Below are 19,190 nucleotides of genomic sequence, written 5' to 3'. Positions count from 1 at the left end.
AGTGAAAGCCCATTCCACGAGGAAGGTGGGCTCTTCTTGGGCGGCTGCCCGAGGGGTCTCGGCTCTACAACTTTGCCGAGCAGTTACTTGGTCGGGGTCAAACACATTTGCTAAATTTTACAAGTTTGACACCCTGGCTGAGGAGGACCTAGAGTTTGCCCATTCGGTGCTGCAGAGTCATCCGCACTCTCCCGCCCGTTTGGGAGCTTTGGTATAATCCCCATGGTCCTTACGGAGTCCCAGCATCCACTTAGGACGTCAGAGAAAATAAGAATTTACTCACCGGTAATTCTATTTCTCGTAGTCCGTAGTGAATGCTGGGCGCCCATCCCAAGTGCGGTTTGTCTGCAATACTTGTATATAGTTATTGCCTAACTAAAGGGTTATTGTTGAGCCATCTGTTGAGAGGCTCAGTTGTTATCATACTGTTAACTGGGTATTGTATCACGAGTTATACGGTGTGATTGGTGTGGCTGGTATGAGTCTTACCCGGGATTCAAAATCCTTCCTTATTGTGTCAGCTCTTCCGGGCACAGTATCCTAACTGAAGTCTGGAAGAGGGTCATAGTGGGAGGAGCCAGTGCACACCAGTAGTCTAAAGCTTTCTTTTAGTTGTGCCCAGTCTCCTGCGGAGCCGCTATTCCCCATGGTCCTTACGGAGTCCCAGCATCCACTACGGACTACGAGAAATAGAATTACCGGTGAGTAAATTCTTATTTTCTGCTTTTGTACATAAGCAGCGGTTGCTAGATGCCGGCAGTGAGCACCTCTTATGCACGAGATGGTATCTGAGTCATTTATCATGTTTTCGGAATTGCAGAGTGAGAAAATTGCATCTGCAAATGTATTTGCGTACATGTCCGAATCGTGCCCATAGATCACAAAATATAGTTGCCGATATGACCAGTAGTAAGGTTTCTGGTCGTGATATTCCTGGTGACTAAGGAGACAACTTAGGTTGACCTAGTGCTTCTTCACTGCAGACTTCTTCAAGGGGTACGTATAATACCATTAGTCTTATTTTTATCTTTCAAATGATCAATCTGTGATTACTAAATTACATTATGTTTAGTTTTAGTTTATTTATTTTTTATTCTTTATTTGAGGTAACTTTGATTCCGTCCATGTGAATGTCTTCATGTCTGATATGCAAATTATTAGAACTTTCACAATTGTTCTGTATATTTCGTACCTCTTATTTTACATACGCACATCCAAAATTATATGTTTTGAAGATACCTACACGCTGTACTACCTCACTACACTACATCCCCCCTACACGCCTCGCTACATCACTACACTGCATCCCACTAACACACCGTGCTTTATCCCTGCACTACATCCCCCCTCCCTACACGCTGCACTATATCTTTCCTCCATGCTGTACTACATCCCTGCACTACATCCCCCCCTACATACTGTACTATATAACCTCACTACACTCCTCGCTACACTACATTCCCCCCATACATGCAGCACTATAGCCCCCCTACACGCCATACTACATCTCTGCACTACAATTCCCCTACATGCCACAGTACATCACTACACTACATCCCCCCCTACATGCCGTACTATGGGGGTGATTCAGAGCTGATCATAGATGTGCAAAACTCTGACATACAGTCTGTGCCTCTATGTTGTGTTGCTGTAAGTGCGGCAGTTTGAGAGATGGCGCTGTGGCACAGTGAGAGGTTAGCTTCTTGGCTGAAGTCATGCACTGAGTTTTGCATTATATTGATGACCTATGGTAAGCCATTCTGCCAGTTGTCTTATTTTTCTTGTTATCTTTACCAGATAAAGATCCAATGTTCCGCATTGCCATTAAAAGTATCCTGGCTGTTGAGAAACTGGATGAAAGTGCCTTTAACAAGAATAATGTAAGTTATTTAGCCTCCCGTATCAGCAGGACTACATTGCATTTCATATTCACCTATTATAATGCATGATTGTACTGCACAATAGCCTTACTACTGTGTTTAGGGTACTGTATAGCCGTCTACCTCCTGTATTTGGAAGGTCCATGACTGCTCTTTGTAATCACTCTTTAACCTTTTGCTGTTTCACAGATGTTCCAGGTGATTTATGGTGAGAAGCCTCTGTACATCCAGGCCAGTAACTGTGTGGAAGCCAGTGAATGGATAGAGGTGCTGAGTAGAGTAAGCCGGCGCAATCATAGAAGACTCAGCAAATATCATCCCTCTGCTTTCTTAAATGGGGCCTGGTTCTGCTGCAAGGCGTCCCCTGAAAGCTCTGAAGGCTGCAGCCCTTGCACCGTGTTAGTATAAAACATTGATACTACATTTAATACATCTAGGGATCTTTATTCGTTTTTATTTTATCTAAGCATAATACAAATTACTGGCAAACATCTAATCTGCTCATAGGAAATCCGCAGAGCCTCAACCTACTAATGACAAACTCTTACTGCTGCACAGACAGACCAGCTCAGACACGGCGGAAAATAAACACGCTTCTTCCTTTTGCATTGTTACTTTAAGTTACAGTGATCATGATGAATCTGAATTAATTAGTCACCAAAGAAGGAAATGTTTGCTAGTCATATTGATGAATTGAGTGAAGAAGATATACGTTGCACGTTTCAGAAGGTGTCATTCTCCTTTGTATACCTTCTTAAAGATTTAATATAATGTTTTGTTCAATCTCATCTGGAGTAAAATGAGCTTGATGGTGTGAAAGCTTCTGGCTTCCATCATGTTGATGGCACCGGATCAGTGTCCAGCAGCTGTGTATCAGAGTGTTCTGTGCTTGGGTACACTGAGCTTATAAATGCCTTCCCCTGAGCTAAGTGCCTGTCGTGTCTTCACTCTACAGAGATGTTCCAGCTGACGTGGCTTTAGATATTGACGGAGACCGCGAGTGTGAGAAGATCTATTCCCTTTTCAGCATGAGCATGCCAAAACTGCAGAAGATGGAAGGTAAACATGTTCACAAAAATAACTTCTGCTTCGGACATTAATGTTTGAATGGGCCCGTCCCCTGCAGGCTACACATGGCGTGTTTGAGTGAATGCTGCTAACATCATATCACTTCATACAGTGCGGTGTGTGATGAGTACTGCTGTACCAGCATGTTTGGTAAGAGAAGATGCAGTAGAAAAAAGGAAATAAGTGTCCTCAATTCCATGTGGGAAATACTGACCTGCACACCACATACACTGTGTGAATTGCCTAGTACTTGCAGAATTATAACACTGCTTGATTAGTAATTACGGCTTGCAATGACACTCTTTTCTCCTTTGTTCAGTACACAGATATTCATTAAAATATCTTAGTTTGTGAAAAAAGTTGAGGTAGCCCCATACTAGGCAAGAGATGATGGAAGGGGGGGTCATCCTTTTGAACAGCATTTATCTTACCACTGTGCCATGGTGATGTTATTCTCTGCACCTTCTTTGGACTCAGGACAAGTCAAAGCTCAGGACAAGTGGGGTCAGTTGGTGATCAACATCTCTATTGACTCATCAAGTAGAGCCCTTTGAATACAGAACAGGTGATTTAAAATCCTTTCTGGTAGCTGCCATGTCTGTCCCTTGGAGCATCCATCCAATTATCCATTCCCTTTGGTGAGGAGGCTGAAACGTTAAGTGTAGGAGTTCTGCTGATTGTGTTAGCAGCATACTGCCCAATAAAGTCATGGTATGCAGCTATTCTCTGGCACTTTTGGGAGTTTCTGGGGGTAGATGTAATGTTATTCCTTATGGGATCTTGGGTGGGGTGGGGGTGGGGGAATATTATCAGCGCATGTTATGTGTGCTGATACCACCTCTCCATGTATTACTGTGGCAGTACTTGCTAGAAGATAGGGGTGCTATGTGTCCCTGTCATTATCAGCACTACTATCTTTAAGATTGCCCAGCACATCAGCACGCTACGTATGAACAGCCACTGGCAATGACCGTGCCTACCCCCTAATGCGTTGTGGGGATGTGACCGGGATCGCCGGAGTTTTCACTCTCCCACCCTAGGTGTTCATATATCTTGTCACTGGTGCTTCTTGTTTCGCCTCCGTAAAGAGGCGAAGCAGGAAGAGCTATATCGGCACGATCCTTACCACTATACTACATTTGCCCCACTGTCTCCTTCTGTTTCCTTTCTCAACTTTAGTGAGCTATCCTTAGGACCCATTCCTCCTTTCAGCCCATAGGGGTCGCCACGTTACTACTAAAGACCATGATAAGTTTCCAGTGGCAGAGGGCTTTTTTCACTTTCTGGACATCTGTCAGGGCAGGACATATAACCTATTGATCTTCTGTGTTTCCCATTAAAGATCATGGCCTTCATCAGAACCATAGCCAGGGAGATTACTTTGGTAATCTGCCAGTCGTACATTGAGGCAGTACAGCCATGCACTGCATATATGGTGCCATTTGGTGGTGGCACAGCATGATGCTTCTTCTGAATAGCTGCACCAGGCATAAGCCTTATCTTTGGTTTACATGTTCACAGGGTTGTAAAGTGTCAACACTTAATTTACCCTCTCTTGGGGACAGCTTTGGTATGTTTCCAGCAATTATCCCCGGTGGGATGAAAGAGAAAATGTGATTTATTTTTGTAGTTACAGTAAATCATTTTGTCTGAGCCCAGTGAGGGACGTATTCCCTTTACGCCCTGGTTGGTGTCTCTGCTATCCTTGTTAGGATTTTTGTTCCATTTCTTGTTGGTGAATATTGTTTTCTCCTCTGCCTCTTGTTCTGACCTCGGGGCTTTCTTAGAAAAATACTTAAGCGTCCCACAGCCTTCATGTGTATAGAGCGGGAGAAGTTTGTGGTTTTGGAGGTAAATCTGTAAGTGCCCAAACTCCTTCACTGCTCTTTAATGTCACATATTAGAGAAAAAGATCCCACGATGTGTGGGCAGCTTTAGGGACTCTGCTGATTGCTAGGAGGAAATGCCTTGGGAGTGCACAATGAACATGGTTAACACTTGGAGAATAATGTATTTGAGATCATAAGGAGGACAAGGCAGCTTGTTGTGACCGGGAAGACAGGACAGCATGTACTGGAAGCGGTATCCGCAGAGGGAGTACAGGGGAATGTGAGTGTTATTGTTTAGATGCAGGTGGTGCAGGGAGCAGGAGCATTCCTCCTGCATCTGACTCCTCTGCTTTTTGCAGTTAGATGATTTGATGATCACTTTATCTGGGTAACGTTAGATTACCCGTGCTCCCCGTACCACGGTCATGCACCCGTCTGCTGCTGCAAAACTGGGAATGCTTTTGAAGGTTTAGTTATTAAGCACAAGAAAATGAATGCCCGACTACGTTATTTCTCTGAAGCACTTGTACCTAAAATCCAGCCTGTACTGCTCAGTTGCCAGAGTCCTTATACACATGGTGCTTTACCACTCACAGTACCAAAAAACTGATATTTTATATGGTATTGCCCTGATTGGCTGTGGTATACAAGGTCAACAGTTATTAGGTAGACCCCAAAAGGTCGACAGTGACAAAAGGTTGACACATGAAAAGGTCGACAAGAGTTTTTTAGTTACATTTTGGTGTCATTTTCTCTGTATTAGCACATAGAACCCCAATAAGTGTACTGCGTACCCTTTCATGGCTCGCCAGGTGCCTCACGCAGTTGGAGTCCACATGGATGGTAAAGTATGAAAAAGTGAAAATAAAATTTCCAAAAAAACTAATGACGACCTTTTGCTGTCGACCATTGTCATGTTGACAGTGGGTCCCTTATCTGAGATAAGGGTCACGGGACCTAGAACTGAACTGTTTCCTCTTGCTTGTATGAAGGGTACTAGCCTGTGAAGGCGCCAGTATATACACAGAAGAGGGATTTGTTTTTGTTAGCCATTGTTGCCTGTGTGTTTGTGAATATATTGGCCCTCTTCCTTTCAGAGGCCTGTGGCAGTATCGCAGTGTACCAGGGCCCACAGGAGCACAGTGAATACCACTTCACTATAGAAGATTCTGTGGAAACGTTCAAGACCCTCCAGCATATCAAAGCCATTATTGAGAAACTGAACGAACCTCACGAGAAATACAAAAAAGGCTCTACCAGTGCCAAATATGGCAGCCAGTGAGTATTGGGTAAAAGATCGTGCTTGGCAGTCAGTGTCTGCCATGTTTGCAATGTAAATGTTATTAGAATGTATAAAAAGTAGCTAAATACTGAGGAATAGAATTTTTTTTAAAAAATATATAAATATATGCACTGTACACAGATTTTATTTTTATTTTTTAAGATATAGATGTATGCTCATGTACCTAGCCTCAATATGTCATGTAGCGTGAGAACCTGACGTAAGTGAGCCACACTGGCTTTTCCACATGAAGAGACAAAATCTCTTCACGAGATAGCACTGGTTAATTTGACATGCAACACTTGTATATTTATGTGCGATGGAACTTGACATGAACAAAGGAGCTAATTCAGACCTGATCGCTGCAGGTATGCACGGAAAAGAGGGTGAGTATCTACTGCGCCCACAGATAGCTGCGGTGAGGGCGTCCAGGGAGATGTCACTTTCTTTCCATAAAAGTAATCACAAAAAATACAAGAGTCCGCCTTTTGCTGCGCTATCCGCAAGTCCTTAAATAAGAATAGTGATGGTTTATCAAAGAATTATTGAAAGTCCCAAACTCCAGAACCAAGGAAAGAGGGTCACCAACAGTCTAGATAGTTCAGGGAGAATAGTGTTCTGGAATCTTAGATGACGATAGTTGACAGATGTGTATCGTAAACGCATCAGATTCTGTTCTGACGGCAATATATTGAACGTATATAACCTTGTTCTGACGGCAATATATTGAACGTATTACACCATTGGGGTTTCCATACCCTTTTGTTGTTCTTTGTTTTATGAGTGGCGATTAAAACGGAAGAAGACCGATAGAATCCACTACGTGTATGGAGGAGAAAGATACCTTTACGAAAACTCTACGCACATTGTACATGTGAGTACGGTGCGTACCTATAAGGAGTTCTCCAATCACGCGTTTACGATACACATCTGTCAACTATCGTCATCTAAGATTCCAGAACACTATTCTCCCTGAACTATCTAGACTGTTGGTGACCCTCTTTCCTTGGTTCTGCAGTTGGGGACTTTCAGTAATCCTTTGATAAACCATCACTATTCTTATTTAAGGACTTGTGGACAGCGCAGCAGAAGGCGGACTCTTGTATTTTTTTGTGGTCGCTGCAGGTATGGGTCGTTGGGTCGACCCAACTTAGGTCGACACTCATTAGGTCTACCACTGAAGTTCGACATTGCCATTAGGTCGACATGTACTAGGTCGACAGGTCAAAAGGTCGACATGAGGTTTTTGACTGGTTTTGGTGTCGTTTCTTCGTAAAGTGACCGTGAACCCAAATTAGTGCACCGTGTCCCCTCGCATGGCTCGCTTTGCTCGCCATGCTTCAGGTCAAGGTGCCTCGCTCCGCTACCACTTCGCTCGGCACAGATTACCGTTCCAATCGTAGTCCATGTGGATCGTTAAGTATGAAAAAATCCAAAAAAATCATTAAAAAAAAACAAAAAAAAACATGTCGACCTTTTGACCTGTCGACCTAGTGCTTGTCGACCTAATGGCATTGTCGACCTTCAGTGGTCGACCTAATGAGTGTCGACCTAACGACCGTAACCCATCGCTGCTGTGCGTTTTTGCACAGCGGACGATCAGGTCTAAACTGCACATGCACCGCAATGCGCAGGCGCGACGGTCCGCAGCGACACGGAGCAACGGGAAGCAACGGGATGGTGCGAAAAATCCGATCGCATCGGTGATCGCAAGAAGATTGACAGGAAAAGGGTGTTTATGGGTGGCAACTGACTGTTTTCAGGGAGTGTCCGGAAAAACGCAGGAGGGACCCGGCGTTTTGTGAGAGGATTCGTGACATCTGCTCCGGCCCCGATCATCGCAGCAGCTGAGTAAGTCCTGGGCTGTGCAGAGACTGCACAAACCTCTGTTTGTGCAGCTCTCCTGCACATGCAGTCGCACACCTGCACAACGAATTCCCCCTCCCCCTGTAAGCAGCGATTGCCTGATCGCAGGGATGCAAAAAATGCACCCTAGCGATCGGGTCTGAATTACCCCCTTAAGTCGGTGTTCTGCATCGTATACAGATTCAGACTCTGTCGCACACAGATTGTGTTGCATTCGAAATTAATTGCAGTGCGATTAAGACACATTCGCATGAAAAAGACACTCTGCGCAATGCGACTCGCAGGGGACCTGGTGCACCAAAAAGGGATGTTTGCTGCAACTACAGCAATAGTGTATGAGGACAAATCTGTATGTAAAGTATGTTCCCAGCTATCACTTTATCTGCTCTATCCCTGTCTGGACCACTGCACATGCTCACCTGCAAAGTAGTGCCAGTGTTATTCTCCTAGTGGTGAGTTTCTTTGCTTAGAGTGCTGCTAAAACATAGTGGAGGTCAGTGTAAATGTGACCTGATCAGTAACTTCTTGCCTGCTCACAATCAGTCTACAAATTTCTAGCCCTAAACTCTTGGAATAGCAGAAGACGTGTGGGTAAATTTACTAATAATCATATCTCACCCATGTTTGTACGAGATTAAACATGGATGGGATTGATTTAGGTACAGGTGGTTCTTTTTATAACTAAAACAAAGGAATAAACGTTCCGTGTTTTACAGTAGTTCATTGTGTTTCTCTGACGTCCTAGTGGATGCTGGGAACTCCGTAAGGACCATGGGGAATAGCGGCTCCGCAGGAGACTGGGCACAACTAAAGAAAGCTTTAGGACTACCTGGTGTGCACTGGCTCCTCCCCCTATGACCCTCCTCCAGACCTCAGTTAGAATCTTGTGCCCAGCTGAGCTGGATGCACACTAGGGGCTCTCCTGAGCTCCTAGAAAAGAAAGTATATTTTAGGTTTTTTATTTTCAGTGAGATCTGCTGGCAACAGACTCACTGCTACGAGGGACTAAGGGGAGAAGAAGCGAACCTACCTGACTGGAGATAGTTTGGGCTTCTTAGGCTACTGGACACCATTAGCTCCAGAGGGATCGAACACAGGACCCGACCTCGATCGTTCGGTCCCGGAGCCGCGCCGCCGTCCCCCTTACAGAGCCAGAAGCACGAAGATGGTCCTGAAAATCGGCGGCAGAAGACTTCGGTCTTCAACAAGGTAGCGCACAGCACTGCAGCTGTGCGCCATTGCTCCTCATGCACACCTCACACTCCGGTCACTGATGGGTGCAGGGCGCTGGGGGGGGGGAGGCGGCGCCCTGAGCAGCAATATTAACACCTTGGCTGGCAAATTAATCACAATATATAGTCCTAGAGGCTATATACAGATGTGTGCACATACATCTTTGCTATATCCCGCCATGTATGGCACAGTTTTGCATGCCATAGACTGAGAGATTTAGCTATGCCTTGTGATTTTGCTTAATTTGCTTCTTTAATATGTTACTTTATACATATTCTATTACGGAAAACAAAATTTTTTACATTTATCCACTCGCTACTCGTGAAAAAGAGCTTAGCCGTGTTTTACATGTTGTGCCAAATTTGGAAAAAAAACAAAGATGTAAGTGGACACATCTGTATGTGAAAAATACCCCTGCCAGAGATCTATAAAAACCGGGAGAAAGTCTGCCGAAAAAGGGGCGGGGCTATCTCCCTCAGCACACTGGCGCCATTTTCTCTTCACAGTGCAGCTGGAAGACAGCTCCCCAGGCTCTCCCCTGTAGTTTTCAAGCTCAAAGGGTTAAAAAGAGAGGGGGGGCACTAAATTTAGGCGCAAATCTGTGTATTATAGCAGCTATAAGGGAAAAATCACTGTGGGTAGTGTAAATCCCTGCATTATATAGCGCTCTGGTGTGTGCTGGCATACTCTCTCTCTGTCTCCCCAAAGGACTTTGTGGGGTCCTGTCCTCAGTCAGAGCATTCCCTGTGTGTGTGCGGTGTGTCGGTACGGCTGTGTCGACATGGTTGATGAGGAGGCTTATGTGGAGGCGGAGCAGATGCCGATAAATGTGATGTCGCCCCCTGTGAGGCCGACACCAGAGTGGATGGATAGGTGGAAGGTATTAACCGACAGTGTCAACTCCTTACATAAAAGGATGGATGACGTAACAGCTGTGGGACAGCCGGCTTCTCAGCCCGCGCCTACCCAGGCGTCTCAAAGGCCATCAGGGGCTCAAAAACGCCCGCTACCTCAGATGGCAGACACAGATGTCGACACGGAGTCTGACTCCAGTGTCGACGAGGTTGAGACATATACACAATCCACTAGGAACATCCGTTGCATGATCTCGGCAATGAAAAATGTGTTACACATTTCTGACATTAACCCAGGTACCACAAAAAAGGGGTTTTATGTTTGGGGAGAAAAAGCAGACAGTGTTTTGTTCCCCCATCAGATGAGTGAATGAAGTTTGTGTAGAAGCGTGGGTTCCCCCGATAAGAAACTGGTAATTTCTAAAAAGTTACTGATGGCGTACCTTTTCCCGCCAGAGGATAGGTCACGTTGGGAGATATCCCCTAGGGTGGATAAGGCGCTCACACGTTTGTCAAAAAAGGTGGCACTGCCGTCTTAGAATACGGCCACTTTGAAGGAACCTGCTGATAAAAAGCAGGAGGCTATCCTGAAGTCTGTATATACACACTCAGGTACTATACTGAGACCTACAATTGCCTCAGCATGGATAGTACTGCTGCAGCGTGGTCTATTACCCTGTCAGGACAGGGATACTATTTGCTAACCATAGAGCATATTAAAGATGTCGTCTTATATATGAGGGATGCACAGAGGGATATTTGCCGGCTGGCATCCAGAATTATTGCAATGTCCATTCTGCCAGGGGGGTATTAGGGACCCGGCAGTGGACAGGCGATGCTGACTTTAGAAGGCACATGAAGATTCTGCCTTTTAAGGGTGAGGTATTGTTTGGAGATGGTCTCTGGGACCTCGTATCCACAGCAACAGCTGGGAATGAAAAAATTTACCTCAAGTTTTCCTCACAGCCTAAGAAAGCACCGTATTATAAGGTACAGTCCTTTCGGCTTCAGAACAGCAAGCGGGTTAAAGGCGCTTCCTTTCTGCACAGAGACAAGGGAAGAGGGAAAAAGCTGCACCAGACAGCCAGTTCCCAGGATCAAAAATCTTCCCCCGCTTCCTCTGAGTCCACCGCATGACGCTGGGGCTCCACAGGTGAGCCAGGTGCGGTGGGGGTGCGTCTCGGGAACTTCAGCGACCAGTTGGCTCGCTCACAGGTGGATCCCTGGGTTCTGCAAGTAGTATCACAGGGATACAAGCTGGAGTTTCGGGGCGACTCCCCCTCGCCGTTACCTCAAATCAGCCTTGCTTGCTGCCCTCGTGGAGAGGTAGTACTGGCGGCAATTCACAAGCTGTACTTCCAGCAGGTGATAATCACGGTACCCCTCCTTCAACAAGGCCGGGGTTACTATTCCACAATGTTGTGGTACCGAAACCAGACGGTTCGGTGAGACCCATTCTAAAATTGAAATCCTTGAACACTTATATACGAAGGTTCAAGTTCAAAATGGAATCGCTCAGGGCAGTTATTGCAAGCCTGGACGAAGGGGATTACATGGTATCACTGGACATCAAGGATGCTTACCTGCATGTCCCCATTTACCCTCCTCACCAGGAGTACCTCAAAATTGTGGTACAGGACTGTCATTACCAATTCCAGACGTTGCCGTTGGTCTGTCCCCGGCACCGAGGGTATTTACCAAGGTAATGGCCGAAATGATGTTACTCCTTCAAAAAAAGGGAGTTATACTTATCCCGTACTTGGACGATCTCCTTATAAAGGCGAGGTCCAGGGAGCAGTTGTTCGTCGGAGTAGCACTATCTCGGGAAGTGCTACAACAGCACGGCTGGATTCTGAATAGTCCAAAGTCGCAGCTGGTTCCTACGACGCGTCTACTGTTCCTGGGTATGGTTCTGGACACAGAACAGGAAAAAGGGTTTCTCCCGGAGGAGAAGGCCAAGGAGTTGTTATCTCTAATCAGAGACCTCCTAATACAAATACAGGTGTCGGTGCATCAATGCACACGAGTCCTTGGAAAGATGGTAACTTCTTACGAAGAAATTCCATTGGGTAGGTTCCATGCAAGGATCTTCCAGTGGGATCTGTTGGACAAGTGGTCCGGGTCGCATCTTCAGATGCATCGGCTGATAACCCTGTCTCCATGGGCCAGGGTGTCGCTGTTGTGGTGGCTGCAGAGTGCTCATCTTATAGAGGGCCGCAGATTTGGCATACAGGACTGGGTCCTGGTGACCACAGATGCCAGCCTTCGAGGCTGGGGGGGCAGTCACACAGGGAAGAAACTTCCAAGGACTATGGTCAAGTCAGGAGACTTCCCTACACATAAATATTCTGGGTCTAAGGGCCATTCACAATGCCCTAAGTCAGGCTAGACCCCTGCTTCAACACCAGCCGGTGCTGATCCAGTCAGACAACATCACGGCGGTCGCCCATGTAAACCAGCAGGGCGGCACAAGAAGCAGGATGGTGATGGCAGAAGCCACAAGGATTTTCCGATGGGCGGAAAATCATGTATTAGCACTGTCAGCAGTGTTCATTCCCGGAGTGGACAACTGGGAAGCAGACTTTCTCAGCAGGCACGACCTCCACCCGGGAGAGTGGGGACTTCATCCAGAAGTCTTCAAAATGATTGTACACCATTGGGAAAGGCCACAGGTGGACATGATGGCGTCCCGCCTCAACAAAAAGCTAAAAAGATATTGCGCCAGGTCAAGGGACCTTCAGGCGATAGCTGTAGACGCTCTGGTAACACCGTGGGTGTACCAGTCGGTGTATGTGTTCCTTCCTTTGCCTCTCATACCCAGGGTATTGAGAATACTAAGAAGGAGAGGAGTAAGAACTATACTCGTGGTTCCAGATTGGCCAAGAAGAGCTTGGTACCCGGAACTTCAAGAAATGACCTCAGAGGACCCATGGCCTCTGCCGTTCAGACAGGACCTGCTACAGCAGGGGCCCTGCCTGTTCCAAGACTTACCACGGCTGTGTTGGACGGCATGGCGGTTGAACACCGGATCCTAAAGGAAAAGGCATTCCGGAGGAAGTCATTCCTACGCTGATTAAGGCTAGGAAAGATGTGATCGCAAAATATTATCACCACATATGGCAAAAATATGTTGCTTGGTGTGAGGCCAGGAAGGCCCCAACGGAGGAAATTCAACTGGGTCGATTTCTGAACTTCCTACAGTCAGGAGTGACTACGGGCCTAAAATTGGGTTACGTTAAGGTCCAGATTTCGGCTCTGTACATTTTCTTCCAAAAGAACTGGCTTCACTGCCTGAAGTTCAGACTTTGGTTAAGGGAGTGCTGCATATTCAGCCCCCGTTTGTGCCTCTAGTGGCACCGTGGGATCTCAACGTGGTGTTGGATTTCCTGAAGCCGCATTGGGTTGAGCCACTTAAATCCGTAGAGCTAAAATACCTCACGTGGAAAGTGGTCATGCTGTTTGCCTTGGCGTTGGCCAAGCGTGTATCAGAATTGGCGGTTTTGTCATGTAAAAGCCCTTATCTGATTTTCATATGGATAGGGCGGAACTGAGGACTCGTTCCCAATTCCTTCCTAAGGTGGTATCAGCTTTTCATGTGAACCAACCTATTGTGGTGCCGGCGGCTACGTGGGACTTGGAGGACTCCAAGTTACTGGACGTAGTCAGGGCCTGGAAAATATATGTTTCCTGGACGGCTGGAGTCAGGAAAACTGACTCGCTATTTATCCTGTATGCACCCAACACGCTGGGTGCTCCTGCTTCTAAGCAGACTATTGCTCGCTGGATCTGTAGCACGATTCAACTTGCACATTCTGCGGCTGGACTGCCGCACCCTAAATCTGTAAAAGCCCATTCCACGAGGAAAGGGGCTCTTCTTGGGCGGCTGCCTGAGGGGTCTCGGCTTTACAACTTTGCCGAGCTGTTACTTGGTCGGGTTCAAACATTTTTGCAAAAGTATACAAGTTTGATACCCTGGCTGAGGAGGACCTTGAGTTTGCTCATTCGGTGCTGCAGAGTCATCCGCACTCTCCCGCCCGTTTGGGAGCTTTGGTATAATCCCCATGGTCCTTACGGAGTTCCCAGCATCCACTAGGACGTCAGAGAAAATACGATTTTACTCACCGGTAAATCTATTTCTCGTAGTCCGTAGTGGATGCTGGGCGCCCGTCCCAAGTGCGGATTGTCTGCAATACTTGTAGATAGTTATTGTTTAACTAAAGGGTTATTGTTGAGCCATCTGTTGAGAGGCTCAGTTATTATTCATACTGTTAACTGGGTATAGTATCACGAGTTATACGGTGTGATTGGTGTGGCTGGTATGAGTCTTACCCGGGATTCAAAATCCTTCCTTATTGTGTCAGCTCTTCCGGGCACAATATCCTAACTGAGGTCTGGAGGAGGGTCATAGGGGGAGGAGCCAGTGCACACCAGGTAGTCCTAAAGCTTTCTTTAGTTGTGCCCAGTCTCCTGCGGAGCCGCTATTCCCTATGGTCCTTACGGAGTTCCCAGCATCCACTACGGACTACGAGAAATAGATTTACCGGTGAGTAAAATCTTATTTTTCGGATGGTGTGTGTAACTGCCTTTGGTTGCCATGTTTGCTGGAAGCCAAACACTCCTGAATATGAAGCCTGCACATGTCAGTGAGATCCGTGCAGGCTTCTCTGTGTTAATGTGTAAAAATAGAGTGAAAAAAAAAAAAATATATATATATATATATGACAAAACTGTGTGGGGTCCCCCACAAGCCTAACCAGCCCTAGTCTCTTTGAGCTGGTCCTGTCTCCACAATTGTTTCAGAAATAAGGGAAAAAAGATGTAGGGGTTCCCCATATTTTTTAAACCAGCACATGGCTCTACTAGCCAGGGAGGCAATACCACAGCCGGGGGAAATGCTTATATTGGTTCCTTGGCCATAACATTAACCCCTCTAACTAGTAGTAACTCCCCCAATAAAGTAGACCCCTTCTTCTCCCCAGACACCCAAGGCCAGGGCTGTAGCCCAGGGCTATCCCTGGACGGTGGGTGCCGAGTTCATATTCCATTAATTTTGTGTAAAAAATAAGATATTGTCTTTTATCGGAGGTACTACAGGTCCAAGCAAGCCTCCCCTGCATGCTGGTACTTGGATAACCACAAGTACCAGCATAAAGGGCCTGCTGGTACCTATAGTCCCCCTTTAAAATATATATATTTTTAAAAATACAGCACCCACACAGCGTGATAATAGAACTTTATTAAGCACTCTTGCACACTCCTACATATTCACCTACAATCCCTGTAGTCATTCACGTTCTCTTCTCCATGTAGCATCCACGTAACCTGAAAAAAAAAAATCCATACCCACCTATTCCTAGTGTAGATCACATCCTCTACAGTCCAAGTAGGAAATCAAGGGATTACAAAAATAAACCAAAAACCTGCCGCACGTGAACATGTGGAAGTATATGTGTGACCACATACACTTCCACTACGCGACTGAGTGAGACCCAGGTGACTCCTGTCATTAGAAAAGCCGCCAGCCAATCAGAGGGCACCACTGTAAAAGCTGCCCATGATTGGCTGTGAGCAGCTGGGCTGTCAAACTCACCATTATAGACTTCGGTGGTGGGAATCCTCTATTGAATTCTATGGTGAGAACCGCTACATTGTATCCCATCTTAACCACTGTTCACCTCTATTGACCTTCTGGTTAGTGACCATATGTTATCAACCTCTGGACTGTCTACTTATACATTGGAGCATGATTTAGTAAAAGCAAACCGCAGTACATTTATTTTCTGGTTTTCCTTGCAGAGAGAATCCAATTGTGGGAAAAGGGTCTTAGCAGCACAAGAATATGGGACACTGGAAACAAAGCAATGCCAACAGACCATTCTCCGTCACAGCCAGGATCTGGAGTTTTTGCAACCACTTGGCAGGAACTACTCCTGCAATACAAGTTAAACGACGACAATATCCTGGTTAAAAGTAGCTAAGAACCATGAGAAAATGGCATCTGCATCTTTTAGCAGCCAGAGAAAAAGATTTATTCTGGGCTGTGTCATTGACACTGCAGGCAGTGCTATGCATAGTACAGATGCTACCTTTTTGTTTCTCAGTCACATTTCCTGGAGTGAGTTCTGTATTCTCAGCTAGGCTGCAGAGACCAATTGGAACATACCACTCAAAAGACTATGGGTTGTCGAAGTGTGTTCAGCACTGTACTGTATGCGAGATCCCAGCTAAACCACACGTGGTGATCTTGTAACCCAGCCATCCAGCTGAGATGCACGTTTCCCAGTGTTAGAAGAATTGGTACAGTGATTGTTGAGAAACTCTGCCACAATCCGCATGAGTATCACCTCTCCCAGAACTAGACGGATCAGGGAATTCAGGCCTCTTTTTTTTCTTTAAACGGTACAAATGGTTTTTAATGTTATTTATTTTTTTCTTCCTTTGCTAATCTGCTTTTCATTTTCTTCCAAAGTGGATCTTTTCCAGTTAAAATGTTTATGGATGTGCTAAATATATTTGTACAATCCTGGTGGCACACGCTTTTCCCAGATTTGTGAGTCGTTAAGCACTTACTGTTATATGGGCTGAGTATGTGAACGTATTCTGCACCAACCTTTTAAGATATTTCCTTCCACACCTCAAAATCAACATGGAATTCCGTGCTACTGACTTAATGGTCAGCCATGATGTTCATTGTACTTATTTAGGTAAGAGAAATTCAGTTTGCGTGCCCAAGTCCGATATAACGTTTAAAGCGTTCATGACACTGGAATAGCGTTTCAGTTTGCAGAACTTCTCAGTGGACAGTAGAAAGTCTCCTTGATTGGTTTAGGCAAACGCATTCGGAACCAGAAATAATACCATGATCTGTTCCTCCGTCCCCTAAGTCGCGTGTGCTCTATTTATTCAGTGCACTCACAAGCATTCAGGGGTAACACTGGATGGACACTGGAGTAAGGCTGTGGCACATACTACATTCTTGGTTCATCCTGCGCTTACTGTTGCCATGTCAATAGTCACACAGGGGCAGATGTATTAACCTGGAGATGGCATAAGGAAGTGATAAACCAGTGATATGTGCAAGGTGATAAACGCACCAACCAATCAGCTCCAATATGTAAATCAACAGTTAGGAGCTGATTGGCTTGTGCATTTATCACCTTGCACATATCACTGGTTTATCACTTCCTTATGCCTTCTCCAGGTTAATACATCTGCCCCACAGTCTTTTATGATCCTTAAGGAAGTGCTGGTTATGCCGCATTCACCAAGCAAAAAGCGTAGCTCAGAATGTATTATGGGTGCAGGGAACAGCGTATCTGTGTTTAAGCCTTAAACGTGTCACCTTTTGTGATCTCCACTAAGTACTAATGTATAGATCAGAAATGTTCTAATGATGTAATGTCTAGCTGAAGTGATTCCCAAGCTTTCATGAATCACAGCGCCTTAAGAGTAGCAGCATTCTATTCACGGCACCACTGGGACAAAAGTTTCTTATTGAGAAATGCAGCAAAAACTATTAAATCATGTAAATTATGCTTACCGTGGGTTCAGTTACGTGGTAGACATGGCACCCAGTTTGTCATAACAAGGGCTAGCACCAATATGGGAAAAGCATGAGTATTTCCATGGCCTCGGGGTGAGTAGTCATTGCTATGACATTGGCATCTATGAATAATACTTGTGTGCCCGTCTCTCCCACCTGCTCATGCCTTCGGTGCAGTTAGCAGTTTCCTGATAAGGTTGCACAATGTGACAGCTGACTGCACACTGGTGTTATCCCGCAGCGATGTTCTGTGACACATAGCACAACACACAGACCGTCAGTTCATGTCTCAGCGAGCATTTCTCCCTTTTGGGGGCATTGGTGACAATCTGCTCCAGCACCATTCGTCTTTACAATAGGAAATGCTTTGTTAGTATGGCCACTTACCTTACAGCTCTGAGCACTTTAGTAATCTGCGATGTCCAGATTACATGTGTCATTTTGTTTGTTTTTCTTTTTAATATAAGATGCATAATGTATCAAGTTCTTTTCTTCGTTAAGATCAGTTCCATGATCAATGCTGTAATTTCTTTTTCGATTGAAAAAAAAAAAGATTAAATTGGCACAAAAAAAAAAGTTTTATTATGTTTAGAAGACCAAAGATGATTTATAAATCTTTCTGTATATATTTATTTTTTTAAGTCTTGCTTTCAGTATGTAAAAAATGAGCTTTGCTTTGTCAGTATTAAAACACAGGTACTGCCTTTACCCTGCATAATGTAATAGCTGTCCTTTTGGCAAACTGTCCTCTATGAAATATATACATGGTAGTCTACCGGGTAGCACATAGGTTAAAGAACAGACTAATCTAAAGTACAAGCTGCTTTATATGACATTGTTACTAATAAGAGAACAATGTATGAGGAAGTTTCAGAAACAGAACTAAAGCTAATTTCAGTAATATTCATTGGGGTAGCATTTTGGATGATGATTAGGGTTATATCTTAAATCCCATAAAGAATGCTTATTTCTTTTGTTTAAATTGCAAGTTAACTACCTTACCTACAAATCGTTATCTCCTTTCTCCTTTTTCAAAGTCTCTCTTGAGGGAGGACAACTATTGCTGCTAGTTTAAGATTTGAACTGGGGGGGGGGGGGGGGGGAGATTTAGAAGGATAGACAGCTAAGAGGGGTGTTCCAAAGCCTCTCTGCTCACTAAATCATGTGCCATGTAATTGTAATTGCCATAGTACTCGCAGAACTATAAGTAACAGCAGCCTGAAATAGCAGAGGTTGCTTTAGTACCATAATTGTTATGTTCTCTGTTACATACATACAGTATGTGTGTGTGTGTGTGTGTATGTATATATATATATATATATATATATATATATGTGTGTGTGTATATATACATATACACACACACACACACACACAAGCACACAGACACACACACAGTCGAATCACTTTATTATGACCTCCAGCTAATAGCCAGAGCAACTGCTGTGTGCAGCATGGACAGCAGCTAGACGGACTGGGAGTAACTCCATAAGATGCTGGTAGGTTGGCACAGGTACATTTTGTTGGTAAGCTGCTCGACTGTATCATGCCGATCGGCCCTCGCGCTTCTTCTTGATGACGTTCACCTCTCACATCAATGGCGCGTGGTGCTCCGCAGTTTCCACGTCAGTTATT

General features: G+C 45.2%; 1 protein-coding gene across 2 annotated transcripts in view; it reads left to right on the top strand.

Moving 5' to 3' along the window:
* Window positions 1-16,541, top strand: part of RASA2 (RAS p21 protein activator 2) — a 308,508-nt gene extending 291,967 nt beyond the window's left edge. For both annotated transcript variants that reach the window (XM_063915624.1, XM_063915623.1), the window contains exons 20-24: window positions 1,798-1,880; window positions 2,070-2,278; window positions 2,836-2,939; window positions 5,875-6,055; window positions 15,809-16,541. In XM_063915624.1, the coding sequence (XP_063771694.1) occupies window positions 1,798-1,880; window positions 2,070-2,278; window positions 2,836-2,939; window positions 5,875-6,055; window positions 15,809-15,839 (608 nt within the window). In that variant the 3' untranslated portion in view covers window positions 15,840-16,541. The remainder of the gene's footprint in view (window positions 1-1,797; window positions 1,881-2,069; window positions 2,279-2,835; window positions 2,940-5,874; window positions 6,056-15,808) is intronic.
* Window positions 16,542-19,190: the final 2,649 nt, after the last annotated feature.

Source organism: Pseudophryne corroboree, chromosome 4 (genome assembly GCF_028390025.1).
Source record: "Pseudophryne corroboree isolate aPseCor3 chromosome 4, aPseCor3.hap2, whole genome shotgun sequence".
In the NCBI taxonomy this organism is placed as follows: Eukaryota; Metazoa; Chordata; class Amphibia; order Anura; family Myobatrachidae; genus Pseudophryne; species Pseudophryne corroboree.
The sequence above is the reverse complement of the archived record's forward strand: the minus strand, read 5'-3'. Positions and strand labels throughout refer to the sequence as shown.